The 17,177-nt window shown below is 36.8% G+C and overlaps 1 protein-coding gene across 1 annotated transcript in view; it reads left to right on the forward strand.

The window, feature by feature from the left end:
- ENPEP (glutamyl aminopeptidase) overlaps positions 1-17,177 on the forward strand; it is a 111,601-nt gene that overhangs the window by 10,998 nt on the left and 83,426 nt on the right. Inside the window, exons 2-3 of the mRNA XM_081230479.1 lie at positions 4,353-4,494; positions 6,538-6,669. Of these exons, the coding sequence (XP_081086605.1) occupies positions 4,353-4,494; positions 6,538-6,669 (274 nt within the window). The remainder of the gene's footprint in view (positions 1-4,352; positions 4,495-6,537; positions 6,670-17,177) is intronic.

The raw sequence follows: 17,177 nt of genomic DNA on the forward strand, positions 1-17,177 counted from the left end.
CCCTGCATCAGCAGGCGGACTCTCAACCACTGCGCCACCAGGGAAGCCCGACCCATTGGTTTTTTAGTAGCATGTTGTTTAGTCTCCACCTGTTTGTGTTTTTCCTGTTTTTCTTCCTGTAAATGATTTCTACTTTCATACCATTGTAGTCAGAAAAAATGCTTGATATAATTTCTATCCTCTTAAATTTGTTGAGACTTGTTTTGTGGCCTAGCATACAATCTATCCTGGAGAATGTTGCATGGGCTCTTGAAAAGAATGTGTATTCTGCTGTTTTTGGATGGAATGTCCTGTAGATACATATTAAGTCCAACTGGTCTAATGTGTCATTTAAGACCACTGATTTCTTAATGGTTTTCTATCTGATGATTCTATCTGGATGACTGTCCATTGATGTAAGTGGTGTGATCAAGTCCCCTACTATTATTGTATTATTGTCAATCTCTCCCTTTTTGTCTGTTAATCACACTCATATTCCCAAATTAGTTATCTGGCTTATTTCTGAGGTGTGACTAAACTGAAACATTCTTGCAGAGAGTGACATTTTCTCTTCCTTTGCCTGGGGAAGAAATCAGAATCCAGAGGAAGTCAAAAGAAAAAAGCAGCTGACTAAACATGGGGTTGGAGCCTGGTGGATCTTCTTATAAATCCTTAGTACACTGGGAAAGTGTACAGGCTTCTTTATATTCTGATGCATTTGCAATTCACTACAGTCTCCATGTGTTAGAAACTTCAATTGATTAGTTAAACTGTTATCACAAAAACTAATCAGTAATACTGAAGAATAAATTCTTGGCTGGGACTTTTTGGGTAACTTTATTTTGAAATAATTTCAAACTTAACAGAACAGTTACAAGAACAATACAAGGAACTCCTAGGAACACCACCAATTGTTTACATTTTGTCCTATTTCCTCTCTTCCCAGCAACCCCATGTCTCTGTCTCTCTCTCAACCTTTAGAGTATATTGAAACATTGTCTCCCTTTACCTCTTCACATTCAGTACATATTTCTTAAGTACAGAGACATTTTCTAACATAACCACAGTACAGTTATCAGAATCAGAACATTTAACATTGATATGATAATCATCTAATCCACAGTCATAATCAAATTTCATCAATTAACCCAGTATTTTTTTTCCCAGTCCAGTATCCAGTTTGGATTCATGCAATACATTTAATGTCATGACTTTTTAAACTCCTTTAAAATGGAACAGTCCCTTGCCTTTCTTTGTCTTTCACAACCTTGATATTTTTGAAGAGCACAGGCCAGTTATTTTGAGAATATCCCTCAGTTTTAGTTTGTCTGATTTTCCTCATGATTTAAAAATGCAAGTTAAGCATTTTTGTCAGGAATTTCAGAGAAGTGATACTTAGTCCCTCTCACAAAGTCACATCAGGAGACACGTTATGTTGATCTGTACAATTATTAGTGATCTTTGATTACTTGCTTAAGGCGGTATCCAACAGTTTTCTTCATTGTAAAGTTATAATTTTTTTCTTTGTAAGTAATTTTCAGAGAAAGTGTTTGAAACTATTCAGATATCCCTTTCCTCAACAAACTTTCATCCACTTTGTTTTAGCATCCACTGATGATTTTCTAAAGCCATCATTCCTCCTAAAATTATTAGTAGGCAATCTACTGTAAAGAAGATTTGCCCCATTTATTTATTCATATGTTTTATCATGGATTCTTATTTTAATCAGTAGTTTATAGCTCCATTACTTATTTTGATGTTCCCCCAGATCTGGCCAGGGGTAGTCTCCTCCAGCTGGCTTTTGTGTCCTTTTGACTTATTCTTATGATTCTTTGAAAATGTCCTTACTTTTTGGCAAAGCAAGATGTTCCAGGTTCATTTTGGACCTTTCCGATCCAGCACTGGAATGAGGAAGTTTTATGAAGAGTTCTGGTTCCTTTTATTGGAGTGGTAATGGGAACTAGTTGTGCTCATTGCTACAAGCTTGTCATTTCTTCTAGTCCTGTTCAGCAGACAAAACTAGGAAATACATGTCTTTGTGTATTTTTATCTCCATTTACATATATAGATACATGTGTACATGAAAAATCATTAAGTATACACTGAACCTGCAGTTACAGCTCAATACCAAGGTCTAGTCTTCCTTTTTTACAAATTTATAACTCTATTCCCCAGCTGTGAGAAACCTGCCTTCTGTTATCCTTATTTTTTTTTCATTTGCTCAAGCTTGGGATACAGAGAAGATTGTTTCTGAACTGTTAACTCATGCCACTGCAACAATCCAAATCTAAATCTATTTACTGAAGTGCAATATTGATTTACAGTTATTTTTAGATAAAATTTATATACATTAAATGCACAAATCTAATGGGAACAATTTAATGAATTTTGACAAATGCACACATCTTTGTTAACCACACCCATAAAAAGGTATAGTTTTTTTTTTAACATCTTTATTGGAGTATAATTGCTTTACAATGGTGTGTTAGTTTCTGCTTTATAACAAAATGAATCAGCTATATATAAGGTATAGATTTTTTCAGTCATCCCAGAAAGTTGTCCGCCTCAGTCAACAGTGTCTTAAAAGACAGCACTTTTCCAGTTTTATTTTTTACAGATTAGTATTTTTGGTTGAATTTTTTTTTTTTTTTTTTTTTTGCTGTACGCGGGCCTCTCACTGCTGTGGCCTCTCCCGTTGCGGAGCACAGGCTCCGGACACACAGGCTCCGCGGCCATGGCTCGCGGGCCCAGCCGCTCCGCGGCATGTGGGATCTTCCAGGATAGGGGCACGAACCCGTGTCCCCTGCATCGGCAGGCGGACTCTCAACCACTGCGCCACCAGGGAAGCCCTGGTTGAATTTTTAACAACTAATTTTTGTATCCAGAGGGTTTTAAAAGAAATTCAAAAATATTTTAATTTCTTGTAGTTGGATGTTGACCTATGACATATTATTTTTTAGATAAGTTAATGTATATAATGCATCCTTGAACCCAAATGAAATGAAGATACTTACCATTGCCTCTGCTGACCCCTTAGTCCCTCCAGTTCACTGTACTTCAGCTACACTGGATATCTTTCAGGTCTCAACCACATTAAATTCTTTTCCACTTTAGAGACTGTGCACTTGCTGTTCCTTCTGTTAAGGAAACACATTTTCCCTAATCTTCACCTGTCTGGGTTTTTCTCATCATTTGGATCTCAGCAAACCATCACCTACTCCAAGAGATTGTCCCTGACTACTCTACCTAATATTGCTCACCACTTTTCCTGAGTCATTCTCTGTCACTTCCCCTGTTTTATTTTCTATATAGCTCTTATCACTCTCCTTATTTATCTATTTATTTATTTATTCTTTGTTATTCCCTCAGAACCTAGAATAATGCCTGGTAGATGTCTCTGTGTGTGTGTGTGTGTGTGTGTGTGTGTGTGTGTGTGTAGGAAGGGGTTCAATTAATATTTATTGGATCAATGAACAATGTAACAATTTGTTATTCTTTATGAAATATGTTCCTTAGTCTCTGAGAATTCTGAAGGATGAAATATTTTCCTTACACAAATTATTAATTAATATAAGTCAACATTTCTTTCCTTTTACACTTTTTCCTCTGCTTACTCTTCTAATGAGCAAATGTACAATATCTTACTGTAATATAACTACATGTAAAAAGTTTACATTCATTGATTTTTTTTTGAGCAATTACTCAGAAAAAATATTTCCACTTTGAAATGATGGAAACATTAAACATTAACATTTTAGTTTAATAAGCATGAAGTTAGAGCCATAAGGAATACTGTCTCTTTCCAAAAGTGGACTTTAAACCTGGCCAAAGGTTGCTTCACTGGGAGATTGCTCAGGGACTGACTTTACATGAAAATGAAAAGTAAGGGATTTGTCCCTGGTGTAACATAAGTAAGAAAGAATGTACTATTAGGGACAGGAGCTGTGGACTCTGGAATATACTCCTCTACTCCGTGACAGGACACAGCTGTTCACACTCACAAGGACAGGTACAAGCAAGCCTTTGAGTTTGGCTTTGTGTTTATCTACTTGTCGCTTGATGGCTTTAGGATGGAGAGTGATAGCTCAAAATCGGATTGATTTTTGCTCATTTAGAGTTCACAGATTTTTAGTTATGGCAACAAAATACCTAACTACTCATATAAAATATCTGAAGCAGTTTCTGAATTTTCATTTATTTGTTAACCTAACAATTCCAGGAAAGACTTTGACAACTATTTGATAGTTTTCTGGATGGAAACTCATTATAAGAAATGCAGTAGTTATAATTACATAGCTGATTCTTTTCTATAGGAATAGAAACATAGGGGCTATCAGAAGAGGTAACAAATATTTTGTGTGTTTATTTCTAAGGATCATAGCAGCCACTGATCATGAACCAACAGATGCCAGGAAATCCTTCCCTTGTTTTGATGAGCCCAACAAAAAGGCAACTTATACAATATCTATCGTCCACCCCAAAGAATATAAGGCAATTTCAAATATGCCAGTGGAGGTGAGTATTTTAAAATTTTTAATTTATGCAGATAGTCTGTTTATAATATCAGGTAAATTATCTGCTTTGCTATGAAAGAACCTACTGAATTATAAAATAAATGTGCTCTAATAGCTTATTTAGAGGCTTGAAAATACATTTGGGCAATCTCTTTTGAGTACTAGACATCTTTAATTCAAGATATCACATTCCAGTCAAAATACCACGTTAGGTTTTCTAAGCAAGAATAGATACAGTAGACATACATTAGCTGGGTTCTGCTTAAATGAAAGAAGCCCCTAATCATGACAAATTAAAGGCAAACCAATGGAATTACAGATTTAAAAATATTCAAGGGCCTAGTTACTATTCTTGGTTTTCAGTTGAATATAAACCCAGTTTTTAATATAGGGCTAGTACAAAAAATCATCAGTTAAATATTGGAATATAGCCGTAACTCCAGGAAACACCAGGCCCATAGGTATTCTAGTGATCAAGAAGTACTCATTAAATGTTAAAAAAAAAGGCTACAATAAGTTCTGTTTGTATAATTATTAACATGACTCTTTCCTCTGCTACTGCTCCTCCTCTCCAGAATGGGTAACGCAGTTAACTAAAGCATCATTACCTCAAGGTTGAGGTTTATTATTCCTTATACCTTTGACATGTAAAAGGGTGAAGCTAATCCTTAGATATAATTGTCACCTATCTAATACCAGAAAAGCATTGTGCCTACACTACAACTCCCATCTTTCTGATCCACTATGTGAAATATCATCACTGAAATTCATCCTCTTTAATTACAAATATCCCTTGAAAAAGCAAACCAAAGCTTTAAGAAGGTTAAAAAGTAAGCTGTTGTTTAAAAAGTAAACTGTAAGCTTATCAACTTTTCTTCTGGTGTCAGACAACTGGGCAATTGGGTTTTGATTGGAGAAGAAAGAGGAAAGGATAAACCTAAACTATGACACTCTAATCCAGAAGACTGGATCAGAATAAAATGCCATCAGAATTTTTTGGCATGGAACAGAGAAAATGAAGGTGGGAGGAGTAAGAATGCAAACTTTACTAACCTCTGTTTATGGTTTCCTCACATGACCTTTTTGTTTTGCAGAGTATATACTTCTTCACTTTCACCTAGTTCCAGAAACTAGTCCTGGAAGAAGGTGAATAATCTGGGTCCTTAGGAGATCAAAACTACTACTAGGTTTTTATCAGAGAGTAACTTTGCTGGGGCTCCAACTCTTCTCTATAAGCATGTGCACATAACATGCTTGCCTTGTCGATGATGCATCAAGTTCTAGTCTAGCCTTCCTCTCTTAATCCTTTTTTAAAGCTTTCCACTGTAGAGTGACTCACTGTGTGGCTGTAGGGCATGTGGAAATGTTTAAACAATGGGTAGCAGGAATTAGGCAACTATTCATGGATGAAGTATTAGGACAGATGACTGGCTGAGAGAGGAAGGCAAAGCTGGCATGGACAGAAAACCAGACAGATGGGGTCGGTAGTTGCATGAAGTAATGCAATCCTTCTCTCTCTCCATGGTAACCAAAGCAGTGACTTTAGTGACCATACCCTGGGTCTCAGATGGAGACAACCAGAGATGGAAAAGACAACCTGACATTCTGCTATGCCTGGTACAGCTATTGCTCTCTTGCACATAGTCAAATCAGCAAATACCTGCTTAGTTCTTCCTGTGTGCAAGGCACTGAGCACTAGCCTGTTCTTCATTAAGAGGCCATAGTACCTGCTCAAATATTATGGCCAGGATTGTGTGTTTAATGTAGAAAGATAAACTCGTGTCCAGTTTATATCACAAAGTTGTATTTCTCCCTGAGAAACCTCATATGGTATACAGTTCAATCACTCTTTCACAGTACTAAAAATAAAATGAATTTTCCTCTAGTTTTTTTCAACATCGCCGGTTAGGGGTAAAATTTATTTTTACACCTAAGCTTTGACAAAGGACTTCTGACTGTAAAGCTAGGTTTGGAGTAATTTTTTGTTTGTCTTGTCCATGACTGATCTTTTTATAAATAAAAGATTATCTTTTGCTTTCAACAGAAAGAAGAGTCGGTGGATGATAAATGGAATCGAACAACTTTCCAGAAGTCTGTTCCCATGAGCACTTACCTGGTGTGCTTTGCTGTACATCAGTTTGACTCCATAATGAGGATATCAAATAGGGGGATACCTGTGAGTACCATTACATATTTTTTAAATTTACCACCTACGCATTTGTGATTTTACAATTTTTTTGAATAGTTGTTTTTTTTTTTTCACACAACATACAAGAAAAGCCCGTTAGTCACCAGGTTCTGTGAGCCTGATGATACACTGAATAATATAGAAAAATGTAAAATGAAAGGACCCAGGTGAAAAATAAACAAACAAAACAGCCATAGGAATGGATAGTCATGAATTATTTTAAGGTGAAAATTCACTATAAGTCCAAAGCTAGCTCCTAAGTATATCAGCACAAAGATATTAAATATTTGCACATGCTTAATTTAGTAAAATGATTGGGTGTATGTGTTTGGGTGGGGTCCCAGATGAAGACCAGAGGGAGAGGAGGAAACCAGAGGGAGATGAAAATCCTTCAAGTAACTAAGCACTGAGATGTTTGTGGTGTCATTCCAATATGTAATTCAACATAGGACAACAGCAAAGTATCAAAAAGCATTTTCTAAAAGTGTAAGAAAATACAAATAAGCTTTTTTTAAATCAAAATGATGAACTGAATAATTTTCTTTTGAAAAACTAAATACTTTTACCTTATTATTTTTCTCTTTTTGGGGGCCCCCAATTTGCTCATGCCCTGAACACTTGCTAAGCTGTCTAATGGTTAGTCTGCCTCTGTGATACATATTATATATATAAAACATTATAATCTTTGCAATATAATTTTATAAGGAAGAAATCATCGCTCCTACTTTATAGATGAGAAAATTGAAATAATGAGTTTAATTAATTTGCTCAAGATCACCCACCTGGCAAGTGGTGGAGACTCAAATTCCAGATTCTTTTAAAAAAATGTGCCCTGCTAAATGTTCTGAAATGTGATATTCTGAAAAATATCTTTACCTCACTGGAGGGGAGAGATGCTCCTCCCTCCACCCCATCTACAAAAGACAGGCAACCAGAGTTTCCCTCCTGCAAAAACCTGTGGGGTTCTTTTCTTCAAAACTGAACAGAATAGGGCTTCCCTGGTGGCGCAGTGGTTGAGAGTCCGCCTGCCGATGCAGGGGACATGGGTTCGTGCCCCGGTCTGGGAGGATCCCACGTGCCACGGAGCAGCTGGGCCCGTGAGCCATGGCCTCTGAGCCTGCGCGTCTGGAGCCTGTGCTCCGCGGTGGGAGAGGCCACAGCAGTGAGAGGCCCGTGTACCGCAAAAAAAAAAAAAACACTGAACAGAACCTTGCAGGAGAACTTAAAGGCATCTAATGTGAATGTCAATTCAAGGTAAATTCCACCTCTGGCATTTTACTGGCTCCCTACCCATTCACTCTAAATTGAAATCTAGCCCTTAACACCCAAGCACAAATGCTCCAGTACAATTTCCCACTCCAGAGAGAATTACAGGAAAACCACACTACTTATATCTACTTGAAAGTAACATCGGTGGGAACCCACACCAGTCTCACAGTACTACATTCTTAGAGCTAAACAGACAACCTAAGACAAACAGGCATATGAGGAAAACAAGCAACATAAAAGAGAAAATCCAAGACCAACAGAAAAGCACAGTGTGAGTAAATAAGAATAGTTAGGGAAACAAAAAAAAGCCATAAAAAATTAAACATTCTGACACCACAACTTTTAATTATTACACTCTGAGATTCAAGAAGATATGATCACCATAAAATAAAAACAGAAAATTATGATAAAACAATCAGAAATAGTAGTCAGAGTTTAAAAAAATAATTTCCAAAGCATGACCCTGCTCTAACTTCCAGGAACTTGTTGCTAATTCCTTCAAAAACCAAAGCCCAATAAGCAAATAGCTTTAGTTCCTGACAACTGCTTTGTGTCTTTATCAACTCCACGGAGATGCTTATATTGTTTGAAGCCCTGATACGTCTCATGGGTTTTCCACTTTTACATTGCAACTATCATTTCTGTTTGTTTGCAGTGGGGGTACATTAAAGCATCAATATTCACATGATCCAGAGCCAAAATCTCTATATTACTTGTTCAGCTAAAAAAAAAAAGATTAAGCTAGTTACTTTTTGTGTAATACAACATTTTTAGTAGAAATTTCATGAATCAAAAAACTATTCTTATCCAGTATGTTTCTGACAGTATTATTCTGGTATATTTATCACCTGCTATTCATAGTCAGATTATACTGTGCAGTCCAAAAATCTATAATACCCTGACTGAACTCACCATTCTGGCAAGAATCCTTTATATCAGTAAATACTGAATCGAGGCCTATGTTCTTCTTAACTGTTTACCTGGAGTAGCAGATGTTAGTACTTGAACCATTCACTATGCTTAAAATGTCCTTGTTGCTCATGAAGATTAGAGGACCCAACCCTAAAAAATTGTTAGGAAAAAAGGTAACCAAGTTTGGAAGGTAGCTCAAAAGACTTAACTCTGCTCATTTCCTTTTTTGAATATTAGTTGCATTACATTTTTTTATTGAGGTATAGTTGGTTAACAAGAAAGTTCAGACGTGCAACATAGTAATTCACAACTTTTAAAGGTTATACTCCATTCATAGCTATTATAAAATATTGGCTATATTCCCTGGGCTGTATAATATGTCCTTATAGCTTATTTATATTACACACAGCTGTTTGTACCTCTTAATCCCTTACCTGTATTTTGCCCCTCCCCTCCCCCTCCCCACTGGTAACCACTAGTTTGTTCTATATATCTGTGAGTCTGTTTCTTTTTTGTTATATTCATTAGTTTTATTTTTCAGATTCCACATATAAGTGATATCATACAGTATTTGTCTCTCTCTGTCTGACTTATTTCACTAAGTATAACACAATCTAAGTCCATCCATGTTGTTGCAAATGTCAAAATTTCATTATTTTTTGGCTGCGTAGTATTTCATTGTATATATATATACACCACATCGTCTCCATTCATTTGCTGATGGACACTTAGTTTGCTTCCATATCTTGGCTATTGTAAATATGCTACTATGAACACTGCGGTGCATATACCTTTTTTTTTTAACATCTTTATTGGAGTATAATTGCTTCACAGTGTTGTGTTAGTTTCTACTGTATAACAAAGTGAAACAGCTACATGTATACATATATCCCCATATCCCAAATCAGAGCAAGATCCTTTTTGACCCACCTCCTAGAGAAACGTAAATAAAAACAAAAATAAACAAATGGGACCTAATGAAACTTAAAAGCTTTTGCACAGCAAAGGAAACCATAAACAAAACGAAAAGACAACCCTCAAAATGGGAGAAGATATTTGCAAACAAAGCAACTGACAAAGGATTAATCTCCAAAATATACAAGCAGCTCATATAGCTCAAGATCAAAAAAACAAACAACCCAATCCATATACCTTTTTGAATTAATGTTTTTGTTTTCTTTGGATGTATACCCAGCAGTGGAATTGCTGGGTCATATGGTAGTTCTATTTTTAGTTTTTTGAGAAACTTCCCTACTGTTTTCCATGGTGGCTGCACCAATTTATATTCCCACTGACAGTGTACAAGGGTTCCCTTTTCTCCACACCCTCTCCAGCATTTGTTATTTGTGGTCTTTTTGATGCCAAGTTTTCAGAATGAGTTTGATTTTTATAACACTTTAATTAATTTTTTAAAAATTTCTTTCTTTATTGGAAGGACTATACTAAATTAAGGTCTCTTAATCTTCCCTGAAGGAATGTATTTAATTCAGGAAGCCATAGAAGATTGCTAATGATCCTTATTCTTTATTTAAATATACAAAAATAATATTAATAAAAAAGAATATGAAATTCTATGAGCTAAGTTAGATTTTTTAATGTTTATTATTTGTTTTGAAAAATTCTACTGCAGGAATGATAATCACCAAGCATCAAACAACTCAAATTTTGAGTTAAATGAGAAGTAAGCTTCCAACAAATGTTTTGTGTAACCTAAGTGATGATGCTGGGTTTCTTCTCAAACAACACCTCATGGCAGCTGAGCTCTGGAACTCAAAGTTCTGAACACATTGTGAAACTTCAAAGCCACAGCAAAATTACAGTCCTTAGTCACCCAAACTTCAAGCCAAGGTTCTGCATATTTATAATAATTTATCTATGGATAAGGGGCAATCTAAAATCACATTCCTGTGATAAAGCAATCACAAAGGAGAGTTGAAAAAAATCCCAAAGTATCACTATTCTTTTCTACTAAGTATTCCCCCTCCCCAAATTTCTGCCTACTGCTGGAAGAATATTTAGAAGTACATAAACTTATAAAAAATTAAACACATTGATGACCTCCTGTAATATCAACCATGTACCTTAAAACACACATTTATAGAATTAAAGACAATATCAAGTTCTTTTCTCTTTCTCATCCTGGCTACATCAACATTGATAATAAAACTGAGCGTTCCTCCAATCAGAGTGTTTTATCAGTCTTTGTTGAGCACATACTATGTGCACAAGGAGGATGCTAAGCCCTGAAGGGAGTGAAATATGCTAAGGTATCTGTACTTCAATTAAGATGTGAAACAGAAGTGGTCACCACTGTCCAGTGTCTCCCAACTGTGTTTTAAGGTCTCTGCTGATCATGCCATTTTTGAGTGCCAAAGATCTCATCTTCTGCTTTAGGGGCCCCTGCAAGGGTCCTGGGCCATTTAGAGGGGTGTGTCTATTTGGAACAGTAAAGATAAGATACAAAAACCTCAAGAGATGAACAGGTGCTAACTCTGCTGGATGATCGGCAGTGGAAAGGCAGACTGTTGTCAATGGGGAGAGTGATCATACATTTTTATCATTTATAAAATATAAATAATAGAGAAGGTGTTATTAATTATGCTGGCATAAGAGGTGTAGCAGATAAGCAACAGACTTACATTCCTGGGACATTCTGGGCAAACCTGGATGTTTGGTCACCTTTGTCAATGGAAGATGCTCAGCAGACAAGGACAACAAAAACATGGACGCAGGACACAGCAGACCTGCAGGGCTGCCAGGTGGTGGTGGGAACCCTGTAGGCACTGGCTGGGCTTCTGACTAGGGTGATGGTGGTAGTGGTGTGTAGCACCTGTTCAATCTGATTCCTTTCTGTTCACATGGTCTTCTCAAGTTCAGTGCCTTCACCTCAGACTTTAAGACACCCTTCCAGAGCCTTGCCCCTTCAATCTTAGTACCCCTCTCCTGGGGTACTAGTTTATTGAGACAGAGCCCTCTGGACATCCCTCCAGTCTCTTTCCAATCTATTGTTACAGCATAAACATTGTGGTTTGCTTTTTTCCTTGCCTTCTGTTTTTATTGCTAAAATCCTTTTTAACCAGGCTCTTGCAAATCAAAACATTTTGGCTTTCAAATTTATTGTGTAGGCATGAAAAGCCTATTCTGGACTTCAAAAACTTAACTTCTATTTTTTCCCCCTTCATTCTCCTAGTATTCCTAAAGGTAATGTGGATATCACCCACATATAAGGAAGTGCAGACAAAGAAAATTACAGAGATTAATCATTCACTGTATTATCTCTAATGATACTAATGTTCTTGATGTTACACACAGAGCTATGATGTGTCAAGAATTGCTTACGCATTAGCTTATTAACTGCTCACATTATCAGATAGGTACTGTTGTTATCTCTATTTTGTAGCTAGGGAAAGTCAGGTTTCATTCTTAGGAGTAGAGAAAAGAAGCAGTATGATATAGTAAAAAACAAACTTTGGGGCCTCCCTGGTGGCGCAGTGGTTGAGAGTCTGCCTGCCGATGCAGGGGATACGGGTTCGTGCCCAGGTCTGGGAGGATCCCATATGCCGCGGAGCAGCTGGGCCCGTGAGCCATGGCCGCTGAGCCTGCGCATCCGGAGCCTGTGCTCCGCAACGGGAGAGGCCACAACAGTGAGAGGCCCGCGTACCGCAAAAAAAAAAAAAACAAAAAACTTTGTGCTGAAGTTTAGTGTCAGTTTTGTCTTACTTCATTTTTCTCATGTACACATTTTTCTCATGCACACAATGTACACAATGAGGAAGTTTATTTTTAAAACTCTTCCAACTCTAAAATTTGAAATAGAAGTCAACAATCCTTACCTAAAACCTTTGTGTCTAGTTGTATGTTGGAAGTCAGAAATTTTCAGATTTGTGAATGGTAATATGGTACGAATATTGAGTATTATTGAGTAACTACAATGGGCTCTGGGGCAGCACCTTATAATCAAACAGTAGTATTTCTGCAGCAATATTTTTTAGTGAAAAAAGTAAAAATTATTTTTAAAAACTCCTATCAGTTCAGGTCAGATGTTACTGATAAATTTGTTTGCTTAGAACATATAAAACAACTTTTGATTTTCAGAACTCTTTGAACTTTATAATTGTGAAAACTGGGCTAATGAAAGGATGGGGGTAAAGATATCATCAGTGATGCAAAACATTACATTTTATTATTATTAATAGTGCCAGATTCATAGAATTGGTGTGTAGAATGAGACATTGCATGGTAAGTGCTTATCACATTACCTGGGAATTTTTAAGTATCCAGTAAGACTAATAGTTAATCATAATGATTACACATAAAAGAAGTGACAGCAACCAATTAGAATAAATTCTCGTGGACTTACATTCCATCTCTCAAATTCCTGGAGACGCTTAATTAAAAGGACAATATTAACAACTCTAAAAGCGTTATTTACAGTAGGTTGCCATATGATAAGAGAAAGGCAACAACAACAACAACAGTGATAAAGCAGATGTAAGATGTATCACACCTCCCAAAAGAATAATCAGCTGCATATAAGCTTCAGAAAGCACAGATTTTACATCTGACACTAGCTCAATACATGCAGTGCTTTGAGTTATGACTAATAGTACCCAGGGACCTCCCTGGCAGTCCAGTGGTTAAGACTCTGCGCTTCCAATGCAGGGGGCATGGGTTCAATCCCTGGTTGGGGAGCTAAGATACCAGAAGTTGTGCAGTGTGGACAAAAATAAATAAATGTAAAAAATAGTATCCAACAGTGGTCTATCTAGGTAACTTAATTCACTTACGGAACTTAGTATCTTTAAAAACTAAATATAGGCATTCAAGTTAGGTTTTTGAAGCCTTACAAACTTCATATATATATATATATATATATATATATATAGTTATAAAGCTTATATAAAAACCTTTATATTTAACCTCTAATAGAGTCTTTGAATAACAAAGGCATATATGACTTTTTAGAAAGTAAGAAGAAGAAACAATATGCATGCCTATCTCCTTCCTCACCCCATGCTATTTCAGTATGGTTAGCACATGCTTTAAAAAAATCATCTCAATGAAGCAAGCATGTAAACTAGAAGGATAGTAATTATTACAAAGCAATGACAATTCAGGAGTAATTTACTGAATTTTGTCATGGACAGAAGTGCTGAGGCTCAGCAAATGATGGAGGTGAGTTAGTAGCTTCTACCAACGCCCATAGAAAGTAATGTTTAAAATAAAAATATTTCTGATATATGGCAGATAGGAGACATAGATATGCTTTGGCTAATAATATTACAAGGTTAACAGGCTGTATCTATATATTCTGTGATTGCTTAGCTCAGTTGATCAAAGCAGTGGTCATAAAATATGATGGATTACACATCAAAATAAGGGTCATCGATCACATGTGATCTGCAGACTGGCCAGACTGTAAAGACAGAACATACTTCTCTGTAGTGTTGAGTTTCTCAGAAACAAAAAAGGAAGGCATTGCTTTTATTTGGATTGAATTTACACTAACACCAATCCTATTTAAGGACACTGCATTCCTGCTGCTGCCAATAATAGAAATATGGAGAGGAAGAAAAACCTGATTATATTGTCTCAGAAGCATTCTGATTGAAGGGAGTCAATCTCCCAGCATGGGCAAAGAGAACATATTGACAGAAAAAGCACATAGTCTTTCTCCTCCCCATTGCTCCACCTAAGGTGGGAGACCTCACTGTTATCTCTTCTTCCTCTTTTTCAACCCTCTTTCACTCTCCAAATATTACATGCAACACAAAAGTACAGAGTGTGTACACAACAGCAGAGTGAGGCAAGAGGAGCTACCCTTTCTGAAGTTTTTAACAAAAGAGAACAGATGTGGTGGAAATTCTGAGAATCTCAGTTTACAACATGACAATGCTATATGAACGTGAGAGTATTGATTTCATAGGGGGCAATTACCTTCGCTCTGTTCAGTGGCCACCAACTGGATCCTTAGTTTCACTTAACTTCTTGTAAAATGCATGTTGTTCACAAAGAGAACAGGAGGGCGGAGAGGAAATGTATCACTTCTTCTAGAAAGCAAAAATAAATAAATAAATAAAACAAAACAAACTTTAAAAGAAAGGGGATGATAAATGAGTGAATTTTGTAGCCTTTGGAGATGAAGATGAACACATTTTTACTTAGGCAAATAAAGCAAGAATGTCAATCACCCAGTAGCTTGGGAGAACAGTGAGTGAGTGATAGTAATTTAAGGGATGCTTTTTATTTTTACTTATTTTATTTTTTTAGTATCTTTATTGGAGTATAATTGCTTTACAATGTTGTGTTAGTTTCTGCTGTACAACAAAGTAAATCAGCTATATGTATACATATATCCCCATATCCCCTCCCTCTTGAAACTCCCTCCCACCCTCTCTATCCCACCCCTCTAGATCATCACAAAGCATCAACCTGATCTCCCTGTGCTATGCTTCAGCTTCCCACAAGCCATCCATTTCACATTTGGTAGTGTATATATGTCAGTGCTGCTCTCTCATTTCATCCTAGCTTCCCCTTCCCCCCCTCAAACCCCATATCCTCAAGTCCGTTCTCTGTGTCTGCATCTTTATTCCTGCCCTGACCATACGTTGATCAGTACCAGTTTATTTTAGATTCCATATATGTGCATTAGCATATGGTATTTGTTTTTCTCTTTCTGACTTAACTTCACTCTGTATGACAGACTCTAGGTCCATCCACCTCATTACAAATAACTCAGTTTGGTGTCTTTTTATGGCTGAGTAATATTCCACTGTATATATGTGCCACATCTTCTTTATCCATTCATCTGTTGAAGGACATTTAGGTTGCTTCTGTGTCCTGGTTATTGTAAATAGTGCTGTAATGAACATTGTGGTACGTGTATCTTTTTGAATTATGGTTTTCTCAGGGTATATGCCCAGTAGTGGGATTGCTGAGTCATATGGTAGTTCTACTTTTAGTTTTTTAAGGAACCACCATACTGTTCTCCATAGTGGCTGTATCAATTTACATTCCCACCAACAGTGCAGGAGGGTTCCCTTTTCTCCACACCCTCTCCAGCATTTGTTTGTAGATTTTGTGATGATGGCCATTCTGACTGGTGAGATGTGATACCTCATTGTGGTGTTGATTTTCATTTCTCTGATGATTAGTGATGCTGAGCATCTTTGCATGTGCTTTAAAATTCACGATTTAATGTGGTTATATATATATATATTTTTTTTGATTCAAAAACTACCATTTTATTTGTTAAAGCATACCATTATGGCATATTGAAGCACTACAGTGTTTTTGTTTTCTAACATCTTTATTGGAGTATAATTGCTTTACAATGGTGTGTTACTTTCTGCTGTATAACAAAGTGAATCAGCTATACATTTACATATATTCCCATTTCTCCTCGCTCTTGCATCTCCCTCCCAGCCTCCCTATCCCACTCCTCTAGGTGGACACAAAGCACCAAGCTGATCTCCCTGCGCCATACAGCTGTTTCCCACTAGCTATCTATTTTACATTTGGTAGTGTATATATGCCCATGCCACCCTCTCACTTCATCCCGGCTTACACTTCCCCCTCCCCATGTCCTTAAGTCCATTCTCTACATCTGCGTCTTTATTCCTGCCCTGCCCCTAGTTTCTTCAAAACCATTTATTTTACATTCCATATATATGTGTTAGCATATATTTTTTTCTCTGACTTACTTCACTCTGTATGACAGTCTCTAGCTCCACCCACCTCACTGTAAATAACTCAATTTCATTTCTTTTTATGGCTGAGTAATATTCCATTGTATATATGTGCCACATCTTCTTTATTACTTAGATTGCTTAGATTGCTTCCATGTCCTGACTGTTCTAAATAGTGCAGCAATGAACATTGTAGTACATGACCCTTTTTGAATTATGGTTTTCTCAGGGTATATGCCCAGTAGTGGGATTGCTGGGTCATATGGTAGTTCCATTTTTAGTTTTTTAAGGAACCTCCATACTGTTCTCCATAGTAGCTGTACAAATTTATATTCCCACCAACAGTGCAACAGGGTTCCCTTTTCTCCCCACCCTCTCCAGCATTGGTTAGTAGATTTTTTGATGATGGCCATTCTGAACAGTGTGAGGTGATACCTCATTGTAGTTTTGATTTGCATTTCTCTAATAATTAGTGATGTGGAGTATCCTTTCATGTGTTTGTTGGCAATCTGTATATCTTCTTTGGAGAAATGCCTCCTTAAGTCTTCGGCCCATTTTTGGATTGGGTTGTTTTTTTGATATTGAGCTGTATGAGCTGCTTGTATATTTTGGAGATTAATCCTTTGT

This window comes from Mesoplodon bidens (assembly GCF_964165515.1).
Source record: "Mesoplodon bidens genome assembly, chromosome: 1".
NCBI classification, from domain to species: Eukaryota; Metazoa; Chordata; class Mammalia; order Artiodactyla; family Ziphiidae; genus Mesoplodon; species Mesoplodon bidens.